Below are 15,427 nucleotides of genomic sequence, written 5' to 3' on the forward strand. Positions count from 1 at the left end.
CATATCTCACCTTATTCTCTCATGAACTCTAACTAAAATGGAAAGATGTCATTCACCCAACGTAAGTCATAGCTTTGAGAATGCTTCCTAGGGACATTGTGGTTCAGCATTAACAGGTAGGGTCAGGATTACACAGAATTGTTTCTTACACCGCATGGGTTGATATTATTTTCTCTACAAGTTTTTGGGGGTCACTGAAAATTCATGAAATTTTAATTTAATAATAAACCCCAGGTAAAATATAAATCTCCTTAAATGAAGGAAAGAACAAGAGGTTCATGGATGTTCCCTTCATTCATCATTAAAGTGACACATTTTGGCATCTTTGAACGACACTGGCTGCAAATAAAACACTCAGTGTCAGTGACCCAAGGAAGAAATAGTCTGTTTCACATTGTGTCTACCGTGGGTAAAATGTAATGATCCTTTTGCAATTCTCAGCAATATTCTACAATAAGATAAACAAAATTGGAGTGCCAGTGTCAAATCATGGGATGAGGGTACAAGGAGAAGTCCACACCAGTGAGTTAAAGTGCTTTCTTCTTTGACGAGGGTTTTTGCCTGCTGGTCTCTGTGCAACTGTCTCCTTTCTGTTGTTCCTGATGCAATGATGGGGCATTCGTTCCTGACCAGGCCCATCATGTATCTGTCATACCAAATAATCTAAAATGCTGAAATGACCATTTAATGGGTATTTTTATTTATAGGTAGCTTACAATTTTTTATATTATTTACATACTCGAGTCATTCATTCTTTCGTCTTCTCTTCTGATGAAAGCAACATACTGGCACCGACCCACCGATAGAGAGCAAGCTATCCTGTTCACTCAGGATGAGTCCCAGAGGCCTTCAAAAGAGAAGTGATTCTGAGATATGTATGACCTTCTTTTCTGCTGAAATTTCAACTCGGCTTCACTGTTACTATCATGTGATTGCTTCTCCAGGGTCTATAGTGACGAGTATGATTGTTTTTATAAGTTCAGGTAAGAGGGATGCCAAGCTCAGGCCGTCAAGCCGTGTACTTGGCTTTGCTCATCATGCCGGAGTTGGGAGCAGCAGAGGCAGTAGCCTGATTGCCTAAAAAGAGAGGGTCCAAACAAGCCACCTTGGCGGCAAAGAACGAGTGAATGCAGTGAAGAACAGCAAAGAGGTTCGAAAATTCCAGCTCCTGAAAGGGAGAGAGAGGTGGTCACGTGAAATAGAAACCAGCGTCCTGAAAATAAATGGAGAATAACTACACCACTAGATAACAGCCAGAGCTTTTCTTTCAAGTGCAATAAACTTAACTAGAATCAATGACATCTAACTTATGGAAACTGTAGGCATTATTGTTCAATACGTTACTTTCAAATGCATTGCCAATTTACTTCAAAATACGGTGGCCTGAGAGTCAGAAGAACTAAGCATTCTTATCACCCATGAGCGTCTTTTCAATATTGATAAATGTTGCATATATTTGGCCAGATTAAAATTCTACTTTTGACATAGTGTAAGTAAAGAGAAACAGCAGCTTTAAAAGTATTTTTATCTCTTTACACACAATTCAAATGAAAAATTTGGATTGGAATAATTAAGTATTCTTCACTACTATCTAGAATAAGTTGCTGTTTGTCATAGGACAATGAATATGAAATACTGAGAGCAAGGGGATATGAATGTTTAAGGCACTAGAAGCCAAATGGTTCACTTCCAAAATATAATGAATGCATTCATTTTAAATTTAATTAATTCTGATTAACATACTTGGTTGTTAAAAAAATGTTAGCCAGGGCCCACTAACTGTTTGGAGTTTTGGAAATATATTTCCCATTTGGGTACTTAAGGAAATGTAGCACCAACCAGTAGCACCAAATGATATATATATTGAAATGAAAATAGAAAGAAGTTACTTCAAACCACAAGTGATATCAGATTAGCTGTAAAATCATGAGTTGGTGCTCAGGATAGGTTTCGAAAGCTGACGTCACAAGTATTTTTATGAAAAACCATCAATAGTCCCATAAAAATGATCTAATTCCAAAAGGATTGAGAGAAGAAGAATAAAAATATGTGCTTGATGAGGTCTATTTGATAAACTTGTCACAGAGGGGATAACTAGAGCGTAAGAAGCCATGTGGAATTGCTGACGAAACTGACGCTATATCAATACATAGTAATAAAGGATGCAGAATTGCAAGTAATAGGCACATTGCTGATGGTGTTTTCAATTCATGGTATGTGGCAATGGAAAATAATATAAAGTATTCATTCACTTAGGACATGTTGTAATATCTGTCACGTACCAAGGAACTATTTAAATAAAATAGTTCACTTCATTAGTACTTTCTCAGATATGTAATAGGAGGACAATAGGCCACAATATAGATTCATAGTTCGGTACAATGTAGCTATGCTGTCAGAGTGATTCCCTCCAAAACTTCAGAATATCTTAGTCAGTTTCCTATGGCAAATGTTAAAACAGCAAAGATCTGGTTTAACTATTTTAAATTCCTAAAATGATTGCAACTCAAAATGATTTTACTCAGTCATTATGATTTCAGGAGCCGTATTTTTAGCAATCTGCTTCATGTCACCGCGATGTGTTATTGGTCACCTAGCAGGTTTCCTCTGGCCTTAATTCAACCCCAAATTCACCCCTTCGTTCTTTATGCAGCCGGTTTATTTCAGGTGCAGACTTTGAATACGTTCAGCGTCAACCCCTAAAAATCCACCAGCTGTAAAAAGGATGGGAAAGTTCTGGAAAGGATGAGATATGCTTGTATATTTTTAAAAAACAAAACAATAAAAAACATACAATTTACACTTGGTGAAGGGGAGAATACTGTTGAGCGTTGCAACTAGGCAAAAATATGACAACTTTTTCTCAAAAATAATTTTGCCATACTTTATTAGATTGGAGATTATATCTTGGTTGTCAAAAAAACAAATAGTCTAAATATATAGATATTTGGGGGATGATTAATATTTTCAGTGATTCATACCTTGTCAAGTATATGTCAATTATTTGATGGAGACTGGCACTTTCAAATTTTTACGTCTTTTTTTGGATGTGGGTAGGCAGGAAATGATAGGTAATTAGAAGATAAAACAAGAGGCAGAGATGTGTTCAAGTTTGGTCCTTGATTCCAGAGTCAACTCATCTTCCCTCGGGCTCAGTAGTCACCTTTGGTCATCACATCCACTCCTAAGGCTTCGATTTGCATTTCTGTATACACTAGTAACACTCTTTCCCTCATTTCTAATGTAAATTCTGACCTACAGAATTTACCTATCTACGGAGCATCCACAGGTGACGCCACCAAGCTATTTACCATCTCCTTGTAATAAAGCTCTTCTGAACCCCAGGAATCTCACTAAACATAATTCTCCTCAAAATTTAATCATTCATTAATTCAATGAATATTTATTGAGTGCTTACTATGCATCTAGTCTTTTTTTTGGTGAAAAGATAAAGTAGTGAGCAGAACAGACAGAAAAAATGGTCTAATGGGAGTTACAGTCTTGTGGCAGGAGACAACATATAAGGGCATAAACAAGTTAAATATAATATTTCTGAATATAATAATAAGTATACTCCAGAAAATAAGGCATGGAAGAGAGCAGAGTGTGGGAGGGCATGCAGGACAGGGAAATCCATATTGTCCTGGAGGTGAAACCTAACGGGACAAAGGAGTAAACCACCTGGATGTTTGTGAGAGAAACATTCCCGGCAGAAGTCAACTTCAAAGGCCCTGAGATAGAGACATTCTAGGAGAGCTTGAGGAAAGCCAGGGATCATCAGTGCTGGGATGGAGTGAATTATGGAGTAATTAATAGGAAATGAGGTCAAAGATATAACTCAGGCCAGAAAATGTAGTGCAGACGAGCCCTTTATGAGCTTTACTCTGACTGCCATGGAAACCACTGGAGACTTTTCAGCACAGAGTGGCAAGAATTGGTATTGAGTATTAAAATGATAACTCTGGACACACTGTTGATAATAAACCCTCTGGGAATAAGATTGAAAGAAGGGAAGTTGTAAAGTTTCCAGTTAAAAAATGTGTGGGATTGACAGTAAAATTGAGTCAAGGATGATTCCAAGATCTTTGGTTGAGCATCTGAAGGGAGGATTTTCAAATCATATATCTGATAAGGGCTTACTATCCAAAACGTATAAAGAATTCATATAACTCAACAGCAAAAAAAAAAAAAACAATCTGATTAAAGAATGAGCAGAAGATATGAATAGACATTTTTTCAGAGAAGACATGTAGATAGATGGCCAGCACGTACATGGAAAGATGATTCGCATTGGTCATCATCAGAGAGATGAAAGTCAAGCCCACCGTGACACAGCACCTCACACCTGTTACAGCCGGAATCACCAGCGCAGTTTGCTGTAGTCTTACAGAAATTGCTGCTAACTGTTTTCAGTACATACCTTGGGATGGGTTTTCCCAATGAACAAGTTCTGAGTCACGTCAAGTAATGACAAGCACTGTAAATATGGGCTTCCCCAGGGAGCTTCCAGATAGATCCAATAATTACTGTTTTCATAATCAAATAGTTAATTTTTCAGGTCAAAATTCAGTTTATTTTTTTCCATTTTCAAATGCTTTCATGACTTTTGTAATTTTCCTTTTTTTTTTATTATGAGATGATAACACCAGACCTGATTATTTTGAGTTACTTTACCTCCTTGGAAAATGCTTTCAAGTGTATCTTTATTCTTAAAATTCTGATTTTCAAACTGTTTTTACTTATATTAAATAAAAATACAATTACATTTCTTCTATAGATAAATGGTGACTTTGGCAAAAAGGAAGAAAAATGCATCATACCATGGACATGTTCCCTTTAACAGCTACTTGTTTTGGAGGTAGTTAATATATTTGTTTTACCTAAAAAATGCCAGTTTAAGTTTTCTAGTTTTTACCAAGTTAGAGAATAATTTGGATTCTTAACACACATGGGTAAATAAAAGTCAATATCCTTATGGAGAATATAAGAGGCTTGAAAAATAAATTATGTATAAGGAGAAAAAAACCTTCTCAGTGAGAAATAAACATGATTCAGAACCCTCATGATTCCCAGGAGTTTAGGAGCTCTTTTAAAGGTAGAGGAATATCCTGTCCAGAGTTCTCCTTTATCACATATTACTTTTCCTAATCCAATTGTTTGAAATAAAATTTTAGATGAAATAAGTGGTATATAACTCACACAGACACACACAGACACACACACAGACATACACACACAATTACTAATTTCCCCGATTTATTTCCAGCTGCTCCAGTTTCTTCTATACTATGAGGCTTCACCAAACAGGATTGATGAAGGACCTGCATTACCAAAGAGGAGCGTGCCCTGTCCTCATTCTTCTTCCCCATAATCTAAACAGCTGGGGTTCTGGAGAGTTTGCAGTGAAAGCAAAAAGGTCTTGGCGTTTTAGAAAACCTTTGGTTCCAGATGCCAAAAAGAGCCAGAAATTGTGAAAAGCAGGATAAGTAGGAAGCTGATCCTTCATCTTTTATGCAGAGGGAGATCCTCCATCCTCAATACCTGCCCAGTTTTGTGAATATTAAATGTCCTAATTTATGAGACCTCAATTGCCAAATAGGAATTTGCTTAGATGACTGGTTATTTTCTTCCAAAAGGCAAATTTCAGCACATCATGAATTCTTCAGTGGGATCTTTGACAGTTGCTTACTGAGCATACAAAATGTTCCATTCACAGTGTTATAGATTCAGTTTTTACCTTCAAACCAGGGAACATACTGTCCCAAGGGCAACCCTTTTAGGCAGACACTTATCCACAATTTATAATGAGAAAATGAAGATTTATAGAGAATAGCTGGAAAGTAGCCTTACTGGAACTCAATCCTCAATTTCTGATTTAAGTCTTACTAAACCTTATATTGTGCGAGAAGGTCTCTTATGGCAGCTTGAAGTCTCTGAGGCCATGGAGATTGGGGGCAGGAAAGGGTTTTGGGGAAGAAGTCTATTTAGAAATGTTTCCAAACTCTGCATGGTTCCACTAAATAAAAAAGCAATTTTCTTTTTCTTTCTCTTATTGTACAAAAAGCACTGCCTTGGCTGCCAGGCCTCAAATCCAGTAATTTAGGATTAATGTGCTGTACACACTAGTTTAGGAAGTATTATAACAGTGTTTTCATGGGGGGAGGGGTCATGAATTTCAATGAATACAGCGACAACAATGCTTTTAGAAGGCAGCCTGTTTTGAAGTCAGGGGATTGTCTAGCCATATTATCAAATTACAATTTTAAAATGAATATACCTAAAGATAATAAATGTTAAAACTAACAAACAAAAACTGTATTTTTTACCTGGAAAATTTAGCTATGGACACAACTATGAGTATATGGTAGTAATCCTTGATGTACTAGTACCTATACTCACAACATCAATTAAGCACTTTTTAAAAAGTACCCAATACAGTAAAATGAGCTTTTTAATAAATTGTCAAATAACTACAATATTACTTATGATTTCAATTGGGAACCATTCCCCTGTTCTACTAGGAAAGTTCTGGGAAGTTTAATGAGGCTTTGGAAAACAGATGGGAAATTTATTAAGCTTTCTGAGTAACGAAGTGAGAATTTATGAATTTCTACTTTCAGAGAAAAAAAATGTAACAGGCTTTTGTATTATAACATTGTCCTTCTATAGCCATAAAACAACAAACGCAACAACAAAAACAAAAAAGTATGTTCCCCCAACTCCTGTCTTTTTTCAGTATTTCTGAGACTTTTCACAACCAAAAATTTAAACGCTACTTAGAACTTTTAATCTTGTAATACATATGGCAACTCAAACACTCATATTCCCCAAACAAACAATATCTCTTGTTAAATAAACTCTGGTTGTAATGTATTTGCCTTGTAACCGGGAATGTATTAATGTACTATTAGAGCGTGTTTTATTTAAAGTTGTCTACTTATCACATATAGCAAGATCTGAGTCCATTTGCTAAATCACTTTAAAAATCATTTTTAAAAGAAAAGAAACGCTGCAACAGTGTCCATATTTAAAACATTGGCTCAAGTTTTCTTTTGTAAAGCTTTATTTTGATATTTTAGACATATACCACTGTATGTATTTAAGGTGCATGACTTGATGTTCTGATATATGTATACATTGTAAAAAGTGTACCACAGTCAGGCTAATTTACATACCATCACCTCTATAACTACTATAGTGTGTGTTGGGGGTGGTTTATTTACCATCTATCCTCGCTGCAAGTTTCAAGTATTCATATTGTTACGTACAATCATCACATTATACGTTAGCTCTCTATTAATCTTATCTAACTGAAGCTTTGTTCCCTTGGACGAACATCACTCCATTTCCCTCCCCCTCCCCCGAGCCCCTGGCAACCACCATTCTACTCTCTGCTTCTGAACGTGACTATTTCAGATGCTACACGTAAGTGAGATCACGCTGTATTTCTCTTTCTATGTCTTGCTTATTTTGCTTAGCACAATATACTCCAGCTCCACCCATGTCACAAATAACAAGATGTCCTCTTTCTGTAAGGTTGAATAATATACCTCTATCCCTATGTATCTATGTATCTATCCATCTACCTGATCTATTTTCTTTATCCATTCATCTATTAAAGGACATTTAGGGTTTTTGCCATGTCTTGACTATTGTGAATAGTGCTGTAATGAACATGGGGGTGCAGATATATTTTCAAGATACAGATTTCATTTTATTTGGAAATATACCCAGAAGTAGAATTGCTGGATAATGTGGCAATCCTATTTAATTATTTTGAGGAATATTCATACTGTTTTCCATAAGAGTTGTACCAATTTACATTCCCGCCAGCAGTACACAGGGTTCCCTTCTTCACATCCTTGCCAACATTGTTATCCTTTGTCCTTTTGATAATAGTCACCCTAATTGGTGTAAGGTGATATCTCATTGTGGTTTTGATTTGCATTTCCCTGAGAACTAGAAACATTGAGCAACTTCTCGTATATTTGTTAGTTATTTAAGTTTCTTTTTTTGAGAAGTGTCTCTTAGACCCTTTGCTCGTTTTTAACTGAGTTATTTGTAATTTTGGTATTCAGATGTATGAGTTCCTTATATATTTTCGAAATTAACTCATTATTGGATATATGGCTTGCAAATAATTTTTCCCATTCTGTAGAGTGCCTTTTTATTTTTTAAAAAAATTATTTTCTTTGCTGTGCAAAGCTTTTTAATTTAATATAGTACCACTTGCCCACTTTGGCTTTTGTTGCTTATTCTTTTGGAGTCATATCCAAAATATTATTGGCAAGACCAATGTCAAGAAGTTTTTTCCCTATGTTTTCTCCTAGGAGTTTTATGGTATCAGGTATTATATTTAAGTCTTTAATCCATTTTAAGTTGATTTTTATGTATGGTGTGAGATAGTGGTCCAATTTCCTTCTTTTGCATGTAGCTGCCCAGTTTTTCCAGCATCATTTTTTAGAGACTGTCCTCTCATTGTGTGTTCTTGGAACCTTTGTCAATGATCAGTTGACCATAAATGTGTGGATTTATTTCTGGAATCTCTATTCTGTTCCATTGGTCTATATGTCTATATTTATACCTGTACCATACTGTTTTGATTACTATAGCTTTGTAATACAGTTTTAAGTTAGGAAGTGTGATGCCTCCAGCTTTGTTCTTCTCGCTCAAGATTGCTTTAGCTATTTGGGGTCTTTTGCAATTCCATATGAATTTAGGATATTTTCTATTTCTGGAAAAATTATCATTATGATAGGTATTTCACTGAATCTATAGATCACCTTGGGTAATGTGGATATTTTAGCAATATTAATTCTTCCATTTCATGAACATGGGCTGTCTTTCCATTTTTGTGTGTCTTAAAATTTCCTTCATCAATGTTTTATAAACTTCATTGTACAAGTCTTTCACCTTTTCAAGTTAATTCCTAAGTAATTTATTCTTTTTTGTTGCTATTGTGCATGGGATCGTTTTCTTAACTTCCCTTTCAGATAGTTCCTTGTTAGTGCATAGTGATGCCACTGACTTTTATATGTCAATTTTGTATCCTATGACTTTGTAAAATTTGTTTATTAGTTATAACAATTTTTATGGTGTCTTTAGGTTTTTTTAATATATATATATGATAATGTCATCTGCAAACAGAAATAATTTTACTTCTTTCTTTCCAATTTGGATGCCTTTTATTTCCTTTTCTTGCCGAATTGCTCTGGCTAGCACTTTCAATACTATGTTGAATAGTAGTGACATGAGTGGGCATCCTTGCCTTGTTCCAGATCTTAGAAGAAAGAGTTTCAGTTTTTCCTATTGATTATGATGTTAGTTGTGGGTTTTTCAAATATAGCCTTATTGTGTTGAGGGATGTTTCTTCTGTACCTATTTTGTTGAGACTTCTTATCACGAAAGGATATTGAATTTTATCAAATGCTTTTCTGCATTTATTGAAATATATTTTTTAATCTTTTATTCTGTTAATGTGGTGTATCACATTGATTGATTTTTATATGTTGAACCATACTTATTTCCTGGGCATAAATTCCAGTTGGATATGTTACATAATTCTTTTAATATGCTTTCAAATTTGACTTGTTAATATTTCATCAAGGATTTTTCTATCAGTGTTAATCAGGGATATTGGCCTGTAGTTTTCTTTTCTAATGCTGTCCTTGTCTGGATTTGGAATCAGGGTGATGATGGCTTCATAACTTCATTTTAGGAGTGTTTTATATATTTTAGAAGGGTTTAAGAAAGTTTGGTATTAACTCTTATTTGAATGTTTTTTGGAGTTGACCTATGCAGCCTTTTGGTCCTGGGCTTTTCTTTTTGGAAAGTTTTGCTTACTATTTGTAATCCTTGTTTGTTATTATTCTGTTCAGACTTTCTATTTCTTCTTGATTCAGTATTTAGTTTTTATGTCTCTAGGAATTTATCAGTTTCTTCCTGGTTATCCAGTTTGTTGGTGTATCCTTTTTTATTTCTGTGTTATCCATTGTAGTGTCTCCTCTTTCATTACTGAATTTATTTATTTGAGTATATCTCTTTTTTCTTTATCTAAGAGTTTTTAAATTTTGTTTTTCTTTTAAAAAACTACAACTCTTAGATTTACTGAAAGTGGGATATTGAAGTCTCCTACTATTGTTGTGTTTCTGTCAATTTTTCCCTTCAGATCTGCCAATATTTTTATATATTAGGTGCTCTGATGTTGGATGCATATATATTTACAATCATTGTAACTTTTTGTTGAATCGACCCTTTTTTCACTATGTAATGCCCTTCTCTATCTTTGGAAAATTTTTGTTTTAAAGTCTATTTTGTCTTATACAAGTGTAGTATTTGAGATAAGGTCATATCTTGGACTGTAAGAAAAAGAAAAAAAAAGTGAAGTCATATGGAGTATGTTCTCTGACTAACTGTATAAGACTAGTAATCAATTCTATAAATATAACAAAAATCCCCAGATACTTAGAACATAGACATCACACTTCTAAAAAGAAAATCCACCTGTCAAAGACGAAGCCTTGAGGGAAATTAAAAACACATTGAATTGAATGAAAACAGAAATACAATATATCAAAATTTGTGGAATGCAGTGAATGCAGTTCTAAGAAGGAAATTATTGAATTAAATGTTTATGTTAGAAACAAGGAAGTTTCAAGTTAACAATTTAAAAATCCCACCGTGTGAAATCAGAAACAGAAGAGCAATATAAATCCAAAGCAACCAAAGTAAATAAGAAAGATAAGAGCAGAATTCATTAAACTGATCACAGAACTCAATGGAGAAAATAAATGAGAAAGTAATCCTGGTTCTTTGAATAGTCTCTAGCAAGCCTGACAGAAAAAGAGAGAGAAGGCATCAATGACTAGTATCAGGAATGACTCAGGGGTGTCATAACAGAATCTGCAGACTTCAAAGTGACAATAAGGAAATACTATGGAAAAGTCTACACACACAAATTTGACAACTTAGATAAAATTAATGAAGACCTTGGAAAGTAAAAATTACCACAAATCATCTGATAAGGATAGATAATTTGAATAGCTATTTACTAAGTAAGTTAAATTCTTAATTTTTAAAAATCCCCAAAATGAAATCTCCTGGCCCAGATGGTTCCACTAGAGAGCTCTACTAAACCTTAAGGAAAGAATCCACAATCTGTATATCTTCTTTGGAGAAATGTCTATTTAGGTCTTCTGCCCATTTTTGGATTGGGTTGTTTGTTTTTTTGATATTGAGCTGCATGAGCTGCTTGTAAATTTTGGAGATTAATCCTTTGTCAGTTGCTTCATTCGCAAATATTTTCTCCCATTCTGAGGGTTGTCTTTTGGTCTTGTTTATGGTTTCCTCTGCTGTGCAAAAGCTTTTAAGTTTCATTAGGTCCCATTTGTTTATTTTTGTTTTTATTTCCATTTCTCTAGGAGGTGGTAGGTGGTTCAAAAAGGATCTTGCTGTGATTTATGTCATAGAGTGTCTGCCTATGTTTTCCTCTAAGAGTTTGATAGTGTCTGGCTTTACATTTAAGTCTTTAATCCATTCTGAGTTAGACATTTCTCCAAAGAAGATATACAGATTGCCAAAAAACACATGAAAGAATGCTCAACATCATTAATCATTAGAGAAATGCAAATCAAAACTACAAAGAGATATCTCACACCGGTCAGAACCACCATCATCAAAAAATCTAGAAACAATAAATGCTGGAGAGGGTGTGGAGAAAAGGGAACACTCTTGCACTGTTGGTGGGAATGTAAATTGATACAGCCACTATGGAGAACTGTATGGAGGTTCTTTAAGAAACTAAAAATAGAACTACCATATGACCCAGCAATCCCACTACTGGGCATATACCTTGAGAAAACCATAATTCAAAAAGAGTCATGTACCAAAATGTTCATTGCAGCTCTATTTACAATAGCCAGGACCTGGAAGCAACCTAAGTGTCCATCAACAGAGGAATGGATAAAGAAGATGTGGCACATATATACAATAGAATATTACTCAGCCATAAAAAGAAACGAAATTGAGTTATTTGTAGTGAGGTGGATGGACCTAGAGTCTGTCATACAGAGTGAAGTAAGTCAGAAAGAGAAAAACAAATACCGTATGCTAACACATGTATATGGAATCTAAGAAAAAAAAAAAAGGTCATGAAGAACCTAGGGGCAAGATGGGAATAAAGACGCAGACCTACTAGAGAATGGACTTGAGGACACAGGGAGGGGGAAGGGTAAGCTGGGAGGAAGTGAGAGAGTGGCATGGACATATATACACTACAAAATGTGAAGTAGATAGCTAGTGGGAAGCAGCCACATAGCACAGGGAGATCAGCTCAGTGCTTTGTGACCAGCTAGGGGGGTGGGATAGGGAGGGTGGGAGGGAGACGCAAGAGGGAAGTGATACGGGGATATATGTATATGTATAGCTGATTCACTTTGTTATAAAGCAGAAACTAACACATCATTGTAAAGCAATTATACGCCAATAAAGATGTTAAAAAAAAGAAAGAATCAACAAAAATAGTACACAATATCTTCCAGAAAGTAAAAGAGGAGGAATATTTTCAACTCATTTTATAAAGACAGTTTGTCCCAATACCAAAACCAGGCAAAGACAGTACCAAACAAAGCAAAATAAAATAAGCAAAAAACAACAACAAAAGAACCTACAGACCAAATCTCTCATAGATGTAAAAGCAAAAATCCTTAAAATTTTGAGAAATAAAATTCAGCAGTATATATAAAAATTCCACATCACTAAGTACGGTTTATTCCTGAACTGTAAGACAGGGTCAGTATTTGAAAATCAATGAACATAAACCACTACATTAACAAGCTAAGCAAGAAAATTGACATTGTCGTATTAATTGATACCCATTCATGGTAAAAACTTTCAGAAAAATGGAGATAGAGGGGACCTAACTCAACCTGAGAAAAAAGTTTCTATTAGACCGCTAAATTTAACATCATACTTAATGGTGAAAAGCTAAATGACTTTCCCCTAAAATAAGGAAGAAATAAGAATGTCTGCACTCATCACTGGTATTCAATATGGTATTTAAATTTGTAGGCAGCAAAATAGGCAAGAAAAAGATCGTAATGTGATACGGATCTGAAAAAAGGAACATATCTCTCCTGATTTGCACATGGCTTAATAATCTGTGTAAATAAATGCAAAGAATTTAAAAAATCGAAAATAGAAACAAAAGACCTAGAACTAAGTGCATATATATATATATATATATATATATATATATACGTGTGTGTGTGTGTGTATATATATTTATATATATACAGGATTCAGGATGCAATGTAAATATATAAACATTAATTATATTGCTACATAGTAGCATTAATAGTTGAAAAATAAAAATTTCAAAATATCATTTACATTCCCCCCAAAAAAGAAGAAATGATTTACCTAAATGCCAATCTAACAAAACATGCATAGGATTTATATGATGAAAACTACACAATACTGAAGAAATAAATCAAAAGGTCAAAAAATAGAAAAATATTCTGTTTTCATTGCTTTAAGAAATCAACATAGTAAAGACATCAGTTCTCCTGAAATTGATACATAGGTTATGCCATCCCTACCGAAGGGGCAGTGACATTATTCATAGATATAGAGAAGGTAATTGTAAAATGTCTGTGGAAATACAAAGCAACTAGAACAGCTAACGCATTCTGAAAAATAACAGTATAGTGAACAGAATCATCCATTTCAAGGATTATTATATAGCTACTCTATCCAAGAATGTATAATACTGGCAAAGAGATAGATGCAAGAAACAGCACCACAGAGGTAGGACCAAGTAATTTTCAATGAAGCTGCTAAAATAATTCAATAGAAGAAGAATGGTCTTTACAACAAATGATGCTGTTGTGACTGGATAACCACAGGCAAAACAGAGAAGGTCAGCTAAGCCCCACAACTTACAGAAGAAAAATGAACTCAGATGTGTCATATATTTAACTGTAAATGGAAAGCTTATAAGGCATTTTGAAAATAGCATAGGAGAAAACCTTTGGCACCTGTGACGTGCTGAAGAATTTTTGACATGACACCAAAATTATAATTTTTAAGAGAAAGAGCTGATAAATAGGGTTTGTAAAGTTTTTAAAAATTTTTCTGCAAGATACCCTGTTAAAAAGATGAAAGATAAATTACAAAATGAAAGAAAATATTTGCAAACAACACATCTAACAAATCCTCATATACAAAATACATAATAACTCATAAAACTCTAAGTAAAGCAAATCACAAAATACAATTTGAAAATAGGCAAAAAACGGGAAAAGACATTTCATCAAAGGGAACATATATATAGAGAAAATAGTCATGTAAAATGTTATTCATCATTGCTAGCCTTTAGGAAAATGCAAATTAAGACTATGGTGAGAACTGCTAAAATAAAAAGTAGTGACCATTTCAAATGCTGGCGAGGATGTAGAGAGACTGGGTTTCTCATACACTGCTGGTGGGAATGTAAAATGTCACCACTACTTTGAAAAGCAATTTGGCATTTTCCTTAAAACTAAATAAACATTTTCCATATGACTGAGCAACTGCCCTCCTGGGCATTTATCCCAGAGAAATGAAATGTCATGTCTACCTAGAAGCGTGTACACTATTATTCATAGCAGCAATAACTAAACACTGCAGTCAAATGTCCCTCAGCAGATAAACGGTTAAACAAAACGGGGTCCATATGCCATATCATGGAATACTACTCAGCAATAAAAAGGAACAAACGATCAACATGCAGACATAGGGCATTATGCTCAGTGAAAAACGTCAATCTCAGGATTTCACACAGTGTACGTTTAGTCTATACAATATTCTCAAAATGACAAAATTATAGAAATGAAAAACAGATCAGTGGCTTCTAGGAACTAAGAATGGTGGGAGTGAGGGGTGTGTATAAAGGGCAGCATGAGGAAGATGGTTGTGTATTTGATTGTGGATATGGGCACACAAATATACACATGCTATAACTGATGTGAAATATACACATATTGTGTCAATGTTAAAATTCCTGCTTTTTATATTATACTATAGTTACATAAGGTTTACCCACTCGGGGAAACTGGATGAAGGGTACAGAGAACATCTTCTAGTTTTATAACTTCCTGTGAGTTGGAAGAGTTCACAAACACTTTTACATCCATATGGCCTTTAGCTTTGGCCTTGGTAACTGTGTTTACTTTTCCCAGAAGACATTTTTCTAACATGTTTTAAAATAAATATTTCTACAGCATTTTATTTATGTTGCAGGAAAGTATAAATAAAACCAAGATTTTAAAAAATGAACGAAAGGAAATAATAGTTAATCAGAATAAACGATTCAGCACACTGCTACACAAAGTAAATTCCAGATACTTCTTCCTATCTTCCAACCTCCATCCATTCAGAGTATGACTAC

At 34.5% G+C, this 15,427-nt stretch overlaps 1 protein-coding gene across 1 annotated transcript in view; it reads right to left on the reverse strand.

The window, feature by feature from the left end:
• Positions 1–745: 745 nt before the first annotated feature.
• Positions 746–15,427, reverse strand: part of SNTG1 (syntrophin gamma 1) — a 327,320-nt gene continuing 312,638 nt past the window's right edge. Inside the window, exon 18 of the mRNA XM_029222453.1 lies at positions 746–1,168. Within this exon, the coding sequence (XP_029078286.1) occupies positions 1,010–1,168 (159 nt within the window). The 3' untranslated portion in view covers positions 746–1,009. The remainder of the gene's footprint in view (positions 1,169–15,427) is intronic.

The sequence above is a fragment of the Monodon monoceros genome, unplaced genomic scaffold, assembly GCF_005190385.1.
Source record: "Monodon monoceros isolate NGI ecotype Baffin Bay Population unplaced genomic scaffold, NGI_Narwhal_1 Super_Scaffold_14, whole genome shotgun sequence".
NCBI lineage: Eukaryota > Metazoa > Chordata > Mammalia > Artiodactyla > Monodontidae > Monodon > Monodon monoceros.